Below are 10,645 nucleotides of genomic sequence, written 5' to 3'. Positions count from 1 at the left end.
CACATAAAACCAGTACCCCAAACGTCAAAGAGCTCAACCTCCAAAATATTTGCCAGTGGTAATTCATGACGCTTCTAAATATTTCCAACTCTTTGGCATCTAGCACATGACTTTACTAAAGTATAATTGTCCTCAACTAAACTAGGCCAATAAAAAACGGACTGTATTACCTTTGTTGTTATTCTTGACGCTCCAAAATGTCCACCATAAGGTGAAGAAGTGACATTATTCGAGGATTGCTTGTGCTTCTTCTTCCACCACACACTTTTTAATCACTTGGATCGGCAAATCTCTTAAACAAAAAATGCTCATCCCACATATAAAATTTTACATCATGAAATAACTTCTTCTTCTAATGGTGATTTCTTCTTCTAATGGTGGTTCTAATATGGGGGCAGTACACCTCAAGAAAGATAATTAGCGATATCTGTATAACATGAAAGTTTAAAAGTTACCACAAAAATTTGTTCATCTAGAAATGTCTCATTGATGGCTCATCCTTCAATTCTATATTTCAAAACCAAACATGAAAAATGATCTGTTGTCAGATATTTGCTACCCTTCTTGTCTTTTACTTCAAAGTCAAATTCTTGTAGCACTTTATCCATCTTATCAATCGTGGCTTCGCGTCTTTTTTGGCAAACAGGTAATGAACATTTGCATGGTCAGTAAAAATAGTTACCTTGGTGTCAATGAGATATGTCCTGAATTTATCAAATGTAAACACCACTACAAGCATTCCTTTTTCAATTGTGGTGTAATTTTGATTTAATGTATTCATAGTAAGGCTTGCATAATAAATTGCTCTAAACATCTTCTATCATATTTTTTCCATTATTGCTTCCATAGTAAAATCACTAGTATCACACATCAATTCAAATGACTCATTCCAATCGTGCACGATCGTGATATGTGCATAAATAAGTGCTTCATTCATCCTAGTAAACGCCTGCAAACAATCATCAGAAAATATGAATGAGGAGTCATTTTCTAACAAATTGCATAAATGTCTAGTTATTTTAGAAAAATCTTTAATATATCTACTATAGAACCCGACAAGCCTAAGAAACTCCTTATTCCCTTGACGTTTTTGGCGACGAGAGCTTTTTGATTGCCACTATTTTGGTCATGTCCATTTCCAGTCCTCTTGATGACACCTTATGTCCAAGGATAAGATTATTTTTGTCATGATTATAATTTTTTTAATATTTAATTAATTAAATTCAATTAAGTAATTAGTTCAAGTATGTAAAATAATAATATTAAATAATAAAAATTTATAAAGTATCTCTTAAAATATATTTAATTAATTTTTTTAATTCATTAATATTTCTAATGAATATCAATATATAAATTATTTTAGACTTTATATTGATATTTTAATCATTGTGTTTAAAATTATTTTATAGAATAAATTAATTGTTGTAAATAAAATAATGGAGAATATTTCGAGAATATTTCTTTTAGTTTATAGTTGATGAGTTGAAGATGAATTTTGTATTTAAAGTAAAATAACATTATTTTGAAGCTAATATTATGCCAAGATAACATAATAGATTGAAGATGATGTTAAACCCTGGAAGTGGAAAGATAAGGCAGTCCACGGCAGCAACTATGAAAGGGGGAGGAAGAGACTTTTTTTTTTTTTTTTTTTTTTTGTCTGAAGTGGTCAAATAAGTGGTCAATCGGTTGAGTGAATACATAGGAGATACTGGGCCAAATGACTGAGAATTCAAGAGAGCTTGAAGAGAAAGACGAGTGAATTCTCAGATTGTATCCAAAGAACTTCAAGAATAGCTCGTGTCTTGTTTGTTTGTTCTTTTAAATTTTCTTTAATTGTTGCTTGTGTTCTTGATATTCCATCTGTCCACAATTGAAAAAAATAATTCTATAATCTCTTTGACACAAATAATTTATATTTTTAAAATAAAAACTATATAATTATTGTGTATATGTGTGATATAAATAAATGTATTCCCGGACACATATCGATGCTCTCGTCATCATGATAATGCCTGTGCCACACGTCCTTCCGATAAATGGTGAGACGTGTGAGCTGCCGTCACCATCCCCAAATACAATGTGTGGAAATTTGTACTTCTCTCGTAAATGTCAAATCAACAGAATTCAGCAACCCTGTAGTGCTGCCACATGTCTCTCTCATTTCTCCATCTCTCTCATGAAACACGCATATATGTTGGATCCCAAGCTGAATATGGGAACCGTGCCAAGAATAATCAACAGTAGATTCGTGGATGCTTTTGGTTCGTCTATGTTCGGTTATGAATCGAATCCGACATAACGGTAACGCTTCGCTTTCCATTGAATATACGCTGGTTTAATGGGCTTCTTCTTTTTCTACCAAGAATGTATTTTCTAGGAACTTTCAGGTGATTCGAAGCGTATATTTGTGTAGTTGACGTTTGACGGAATAAAATGGGAGGAAACCTACCGGGGATTTGTTTTATTAGGAGCATTCGGGGTAGTGGTTGGACTCTGAGCACGTACAGATATGTTGTTTTGATCGTTACTTTCATAGCTTATGCTTCGTCTCATGCTTCAAGAAAACCCAGTAGCATAGTCAAGAGTGTTCTTGATCCGGAGCCAAACCTTAACTCGGTCAGCTTTCGACCTTGGCCGGTTGGCAATGTATTTGTCAAGGAGGAGTTGTTGGTGATGAGTGATGGGGATACGATTAAGAGAAACAAGGGTTGGGTTCCTTTCAACGGAAAGGATGGGAGGTGGAAGTTGGGAGTGATTGATGTTGCATTTCTTTCTTGTTATTCTGTGGGAATGTACGTGGCTGGGCATTTAGGTGACACATTGGACCTACGGTTATTCTTGACCACCGGTATGGTAGGGAGTGGCACTTTTGTGGCGTTGTTTGGGATGGGTTATTTCTTTGATGTCCATGTGTTTTGGTTCTATTTGGCGATGCAAATGGTCGCAGGTTTGTTCCAGGCTACAGGTTGGCCTTGCGTAGTCGCTGTTGTAGGTAACTGGTTTGGAAAAAGGAAGAGAGGACTTATAATGGGTATTTGGAATGCACATACTTCGGTTGGTAATATTGCTGGATCGTTACTTGCTGCCAGTGTTCTACAATATGGATGGGGTTGGTCTTTTATCCTTCCAGGCGCATTTATATTCACGAGTGGGATAATTGTATACTTATTTTTGCCTGCTTACCCTGAGGAGGTTGGGTTTTCTAGACTGAATGGTCCATCTTCCGAGTTCGTAGCGGTACCAGAAGATGTAGAAGCTCAGAGATCGGAAAAGTGTGATGAGGGCAATGAGGTGGATGGCAGAAATCTGGTCAATTCTGGAAATAGAAAAAGTGTTGGACTCCTTGAAGCTTGTTCAATACCAGGAGTTATTCCATTTGCACTGTCTCTCTTTTTCGCTAAGATGGTTGCATACACGTTTCTTTATTGGTTACCGTTCTACCTTAGCCAGACTGGTACTTTCGAAGCTCTTCACTTGATGAATATATCTTATTATGCCCTTGATATATGTTTGCATTTCTATGCAGTTTCCGTCGTATTTAATCAATATGCGTCCAATATATATAGGGAGAAGCTCTCTCCACAGCTATAAGCTATCTTTACAGATCAATCTAAACATAGAACTTTATCTGTTTTGGTTTTAACCTATCATTCTAAACACAACTTTTTTGTATCTTTTTTAGTTAATTGACAAATAGTTGGATATGTTGTCTTGCTAACTACTGTTTCAGCGAAGTTACAAGTGAAGATCCTCTAAGACCAAAATTGGAGATGCCAGAATTGAACCACTTTTGTATGATTGACTAGTTGTTAAATAGGATGCCGTGTGGACACGAAATAAATTGTTGAAAGATTCAAGCCAAAGGGATTACGTACGAACTTTCATTAGTTGCCTAGTTGTGCAGCATAAGTTTTAGTCATGTTACGAAAAATAGCCTGACGGATTCTATTCAAGAACTATTGTTGACGAAGTAAAGCGTCACTCTGTTTGGTTTTTTTTTTTTGGAAATGCATCCGCGAATGCTTCTGAGCTCGTTATCACTTCTCATGTTGTTTGTTTGTCAACGTTTAAATCGATTTCTTGGCATGTTGATTGCACAGCCATCGGGGGACACTATATGTCAGTGAAGACGGCTGGAAATCTTTCTACTCTGTTCGATGTAGGAGGAATATTTGGTGGGGTTCTTGCTGGTTATATTTCTGATAAGCTAAAAGCTCGAGCTACCACAGCTGCCAGCTTCATGTATGCTGCGATTCCGGCAATGCTTCTATACCATAGATACGGTAGCACATCAAGGGCTGTTAACATTTTGCTCATGATGATAGCTGGTCTGTTTGTGAACGGGCCGTATGCACTCATCACGACTGCAGTCTCTGCTGATCTCGGCACTCATAGTTCTTTAAAAGGCAATTCTCGAGCACTTGCAACAGTTACGGCTATCATTGATGGTACGGGTTCTATGGGTGCTGCTCTAGGCCCTCTTATGACCGGATTTCTTTCATCCATCGGATGGGATGCAGTTTTCTTGATGCTCATAATTGGTGCTTTCGCTTCCGGTCTGCTTTTATCTCATCTAGTTTTGATAGAGTTAAGAGAAAAAGTATCCAAACATTCAGAGAGAAGACACAAAAATCTCATAGGTAGATATTTCTTCTACTCTTACTCTTTGGGTTTTGCTGAAGCACGACGATAATCCTATTGCGAAAACCCATTTATTTATTTCAAATTTTTTTGTTGTTACAGGGCCTGGATCCAATATTCCCCTTTTGAATGACCAAGGATGGAGGACTTAATATGGTAGTCTTTACTTCATAATCTAAATCGTAGTGAATAAAATATTCGAGGAGTTTCCTGCGAAACAAGAAATACTACAACGGTTTACGGTGTGCAAATATGCTGCAACAGTTCATTAAGGAATCCCTTCCAAACATACCAACGCTTGTGTTACTGTTCTATTCGTCCTAGTTGTTCTTCAAACAGACGAGGAAATACCAGCATAGTGTTTTTGTGTATCATTATTTTTATTGTTTTCGTTGTTATTATTGTTTATTTGATGGACGTATATATGTATCATCAGATTTTGTGATTATAATTTTGCAATTCATCACGTATTATTTACTGTTGTCATGCATGAAGTTTCTGGGATGGATAAAGTGTAGCATAGTCTCTGGACGAAAGCTTCAAAATATCTCTATTACGAACCTTTTTATAGTTTTGTGGATTCTTTTAACATTTCTGATAACAAAAAATCCAGGCTTTAAATATAATGTTATCCGGAACTTCTATTCAGATTTGAATAGATTTTTCTCAAACCTCCAATTCTTTTGGATTTAATTCTGAAGATCCAATTTGATCTATTCTCTCTGATACAGTACCAGAACAGAGCATTCTATTGAATTGACGTCGATCATCTATCTTTATTCCATGTGATGTTCGGCCTTCAAGCCTGTAAATGTGCTTCGAGTCATTAAACTTCGCAGTCGTCTGCTTCGTCGTCTTCTTCGGACTTGCCTTCAAGTTTCATATTCTGATACCACTTGGCACACACGATGTATATGATCAGATCAATAGCCGTCAACCCGGCTAGAAGAAAGTAAAACCGGTCTAGATGACCCTTGTTAAGGTTCCCCGGGATCCATCCGGGCATATTATCCTCGGACGATATCTTGATCACGATAGAAACAAGCAAACTGCTTACGTAGTTCCCCAATGAGATGGAGGTCATACACAAGGCGCTCCCGAAGCTCTTGAGCCCGTCTGGCGCCTGCGCGTTGAAAAACTCCAACTGCCCTACATACATGAACACCTCAGATGCACCGATGAGCGCGTACTGAGGGACCTGCCAAAAGATGCTCAACGAGCTTGACCCTTGACAGTGTTTACAATCCGTTCTAGCATACTTGAGCCTGTAGCACTCGACAACGCCAGCAGCGATCATGGCCAGGATCGCTATCACAAGGCCGATTCCCATCCTCTGAAGCTCGGTGAGGCTTTTTTTACGGATCCTGACTACGATTGGGTCGATTACTCGTCTGTATAGGAATATGAAGAAGGCAACACTTAGGATGTCGAAGCTGGACATACTTGCTGGTGGGATTCGGAAGTTTGAGATCTCGGTGTTCATTGCGTCGCCTTGTTCGACAAAGAGCGAAGCCATCTGAGTGAAGACGACCGAGTAGATAATGGTGCAGAGCCAAATTGGGATCAGTCTTAATATGCATTTGACCTCTTCAACTTGGGAAATGGGACATAGGCGCCAAGGGTTGCGCGCATTCTCGTTCATGTGGTCCGAATCTCGTGAGGTTACATATGCTGCTCGGTCCAAAAACCTATGCATTCAGTGTAGTCTGTGTTAGCTTTGATACAGATGGATAGACATTGTAGGGTGTTCAATCACATGTACTAAAAATTAATCTGCATATACATATACTCACTTGAAACCATGAGTGTGGAGCATTTTCCGAGCACCTGTGTTCGAGTCCTCTTTACCGCTGTCCTCGCATAGATTATCCTTGCCGGGAGAGAAACTAACCGACAACTTTTTTGTAGCCGCGACGAAGACCTGGCAAAACCGGGACAGGGGATTGCCACTCGGCTTAAAATGTCGATATCTACTGGTTCCTGCAACAAAGAGTACAAGAGCTGCGAAAGCGGATGCTGTAGAAGCCCATAATCCAAGTGCCCACATCCCTTCATCCTCAAAGAAACTCAAAATGGTATTCGAAAACAGCGACCCGATGTTCAATGCCAAATAGAAGTAGCTGAAAAAGGCGACTTTTGAGTACCCTTCTTTCGGGTGCTCTTCATCGAATTGGTCGGCCCCAAACGTGGCGATGTTAGGTTGGTACCCTCCATTCCCCAGAGCAACCATGTAGATGGAGATATAGAAGAGACTAATCTCCCAGCTCGAATGGGATTCACAATGACTCGTCTCTTTTCCACAGCCACGGGGTTTGAGCAAGAAAATTTGTGTTGATAGTGAGAACAACACGAGCCCCTGGAAACCATACAAACATGTCAGTGCATGAACATTTTCGTAGTTTTAAGGGCTATTTTACAGTTCAACCTTGAGCTTTCCAACATAAAATCGCAAAAAAAAATATATATATTATTATATAATTTATAACAAATATAAGATATTTAAGTTTATTATAAACAATTTTATTTTATTTTTGTAAATTATATAATGTATTCCTTAATTATAGTATATATATACTTACGATGACAAAGATAATCTGAAAAATTGCACAAGTCTTGTATCGTCCCCAATAAGAGTCGCTAAGGAAGGCGCCGACGAGGGAGAATATATACACCGTTCCCGTCCATTTGCTTACGCTGTTGGCTGCATCGGCATTGTCTTGCTGCAAAACCCTAGTGAGGAATAACACTAAGTTCACCCCAACTCCGAAGAATGCAAGAGTAGCCAAACCTTGATTCACTACACACAGTTGAACAAGGATATAATCACTATTTAAGTACAATCAAGTGAAACTTAAATGAAAACTTAAATGATTGAATCTGTAATTAGAAACTTACTTTTAAATTTTTTACAAAAACAACGTAATTAGAACATATTAAAAAAAATTGGTTCTAGTTTATTACAACGATAGCATCTTAATCATATTAAACTTGCTCGATCAAAAAGTTCGCGAGCCGGTAATTTCCTTGATTTATATCTTTCATTAGTAGTTATGTTTATAAATAAAAAAAAATTAATAGTAGGTCATGAATAATCTTTTTCTGAACTTTAATATAAAATATATAATTTATATAAAGAACAAAGAATATAATCATTATTTAGTAATTATATTATACTATACTATACCATGTATTAGGAAAAATACTTCTATATACAAGAACAAATTTTGGTATCTCAAATATATTAATCTTCCCACAATAATTTTATTTTATCAGACAAGAACTGCATGATAACTAATTTAGATTCCCAAACACTCCAAAATTTCCTTATAATCAGATAAATTTTCCCTACGATTAATGCTCTTATTTTTGTACCTAGATTAAATTGTACCTTCGGATGAAGACCAAATTGACAAACAACTGACTTTCTTGAATAAGAAAGAACAGGTTTCTAAACTAATTAACATAATATACGATACGACATTTTAATGAATGGTGTTTAGAATCGGAGCACCTAACTTCATCACATCAAAATTTGAAAAAATTAGTGATTATTTATACATAAAACCCAGGATTTTAACAAATTTCATTAATGAAACAGAAGTGATTTGAGATCGTCTTTTTCTCATTCATGCTTTTATTAAAATTATTAAGTTCACCGAAAATTCTTGGAATCGAATTTTATTGGTTTGATCCAATACAACTTTAGTTACAGGTAATGTTTAAGAAATACACACACGCATATTTATACACACAAATACCACATAATTCCGTGTCTAAAAAAAGCTATCTTATATAGAAACCCTTTAAATCTTACATTTCTAATCTATCTAAGTTTTTAAAAAGAGTAGGGTTTGAGCCTCATCAATACACACACACACACACAGACATATGTATATGTATGCGTGTATGTATCACGAACCTCTGCAAACGCGAAATATTAAGAGTATCTCTCGAGATATGGTATCACGGGTAAACCCTGCTCATATTTACAATAAAAAATAATGTTTTTGCCTTAAAAAGTAACTTATATTTTTTCATGGGAAAACCAAATAGAATATATGTCTCATTAAAATGACCTATAAAACCGTCTCACAAAAGTTTTGTGAATATGTTTTATAGAGATCGAGGTCAAACGGGGTTGTCTTATATATTTTTATGAGTCCACTATGTGTGACTGTACCACATGAATGGGTTTTCAATTAGAAAAGACCACAAAACCGACATAAAATAAGAGTGAATTTGGGAGATTTTCCATACTAAAATAGCACTGATATATTATGAAAAATATACCTTCAGAAAGAAACAAAAGTTGTTTACTGTAGAAAACTTATAAAATCGAAATTAACAGTAAATCCTATCCTTCATATACCTAATTTAATCGCCAAGCAATGTGCAGAGAGCATAATAGAAATACGAGTTAAAGAGTTTGACACACTCCAGAAAAAAATGTCATGATCAAGTCTGTTTTACTAAACACCACAATTATTATATGGGAATTAATGGTATTGCATGTACACAATACAATAATCTTGATTACTATTTATCAAAACCTTTTTTTTTCTATTATAATAATAACATTTTTTAAGGCATGGTACGAATGATTTTAAAGGTTATGATTTATTATCACAATAAAAGGCGCATGAAACAGACGATTAAGTGGATACTAATTCGACCCCTCTCTTTATTAATATTATATGGAATTGTGGAAACATCCAAGGATATCAGAGATGGTGAACTTGCTTAAAAGAGATGCCGAACATAGGCAATTAAATGGCTAGATAATTTTAATTTGTGCTAAATCTTTTATAGTTACTTATGACAAGAAATTTACAAAATACGCAGAATTAAATAAAACATTGGAAATGTGTGCAATATTAATGCATGTATATATATTGTGGGTGTATTACATACATACACATATATATGTGTATATATGTATACACACACACGTAAATGAAGGACTTACAAAGAATTATAACTCCCGCAACCCATTTTCCACTTTTATCTCTTAGTGCTGGCTTCCCATGCATATCAACACTTCCATCGCCGGTAAACCTCTCTTCTTCCCCCTTCAAATGAACCTATATATCGGAAGGAAAAAAAAATCGTGTTTATATATATTCGTTCAATTTCGCGAAAAAGTAAACTATTCAATTAAAAATGGACATATACAGCTAACTAAGTAGCTATGGGAATTGACTATAACCTCCTTCGACACTATTTCTAAGGATGATGCCATTTGATGAAGAGGAGAAGCAATTGTATATGTTCGGTTTTATTGAATAATTATGGGAATAAAAGGCTGTTGAAAATAAGTGGGAGTGTTGTTTGGAGGGGTATATATAGAGGTTTCAAAGCAAAAAATGGACGGCTGACACTGGAGAATGAAGTATTGGAAAACAAAGAGATCCCAGTTGGCCGAATATTGGCTACATACATTATAGTATTATCATATGTTGTTTGTTTTTTTATAAGGATGGTCAATCTTATTATTGGCCCATGGTCACACTAGACCTAACATTTGTATTGATTTTGTCTTTGATTTGTTCGGTCAGATTTGAGACATTAGCCTATGAGCTTTTAAATTAATGGTTTACCCACTATGGAAATCGAGTTTATAGTATGTGTACATCTTTCTGGATTCATCTATGTATATATGTTTTTATCAATGTATGCTTGTGTATGCAAATTTAATGTCGTGCTTCTTTGATTATAATCGAGTTAGAACCAGATGAAACATGTACGGAAATTTAACCGCGTCTTTCTTTCATAATTAGGTTGATTCCTAAAGTCGAAAAACATCCATTACAAAAGGGAGAACAACATTTTTTTTTGTCTCACAGCTTGCACATTTTTTAATTTTGGTCTTGTTATAAGTGAATTCACGATTTACTCCCGAAACTTGCACGGTTTTTTTTTCAATTGTAGTCAATTTAATCGGAGTGTTGACGTGACATCGAACATGTCAACAATATTAGATGTCACGTCAATATCTTACGAT

The 10,645-nt window shown here is 35.8% G+C and overlaps 2 protein-coding genes across 3 annotated transcripts; one reads left to right on the top strand and one right to left on the bottom strand.

The window, feature by feature from the left end:
• Positions 1–2,020: 2,020 nt before the first annotated feature.
• LOC140807107 (putative glycerol-3-phosphate transporter 4) lies at positions 2,021–4,850 on the top strand. Of its 2 annotated transcripts, none has more exons than XM_073163803.1 (4): positions 2,021–2,304; positions 2,417–3,457; positions 4,104–4,643; positions 4,747–4,850. In XM_073163803.1, the coding sequence occupies exons 2-4, from the start codon at positions 2,437–2,439 to the stop codon at positions 4,794–4,796; spliced, it is 1,611 nt and encodes a 536-aa protein (XP_073019904.1). In that variant the 5' UTR covers positions 2,021–2,304; positions 2,417–2,436; the 3' UTR covers positions 4,797–4,850. The 2 variants fall into 2 exon arrangements, with proteins under 2 accessions (XP_073019904.1, XP_073019903.1); XM_073163802.1 differs by having other exon boundaries at positions 2,022–2,304; positions 2,391–3,457.
• A 327-nt stretch (positions 4,851–5,177) lies between these two features.
• On the bottom strand, positions 5,178–9,981 carry LOC140807106 (protein NRT1/ PTR FAMILY 7.3-like). The gene is made up of 5 exons (XM_073163801.1): positions 9,851–9,981; positions 9,611–9,725; positions 7,224–7,441; positions 6,438–7,000; positions 5,178–6,332 (listed from the first exon to the last, which is right to left on the bottom strand). Exons 1-5 carry the CDS (start codon positions 9,881–9,883, stop codon positions 5,471–5,473), a joined length of 1,791 nt encoding a protein of 596 aa, XP_073019902.1. The 5' UTR covers positions 9,884–9,981; the 3' UTR covers positions 5,178–5,470.
• Between the last annotated feature and the right edge of the window lie 664 nt (positions 9,982–10,645).

This window comes from Primulina eburnea, chromosome 12 (genome assembly GCF_022965805.1).
Source record: "Primulina eburnea isolate SZY01 chromosome 12, ASM2296580v1, whole genome shotgun sequence".
Taxonomy (NCBI): domain Eukaryota; kingdom Viridiplantae; phylum Streptophyta; class Magnoliopsida; order Lamiales; family Gesneriaceae; genus Primulina; species Primulina eburnea.
Note: the sequence above shows the minus strand (reverse complement) of the source record. Positions and strands in the feature narration are given on the sequence as shown.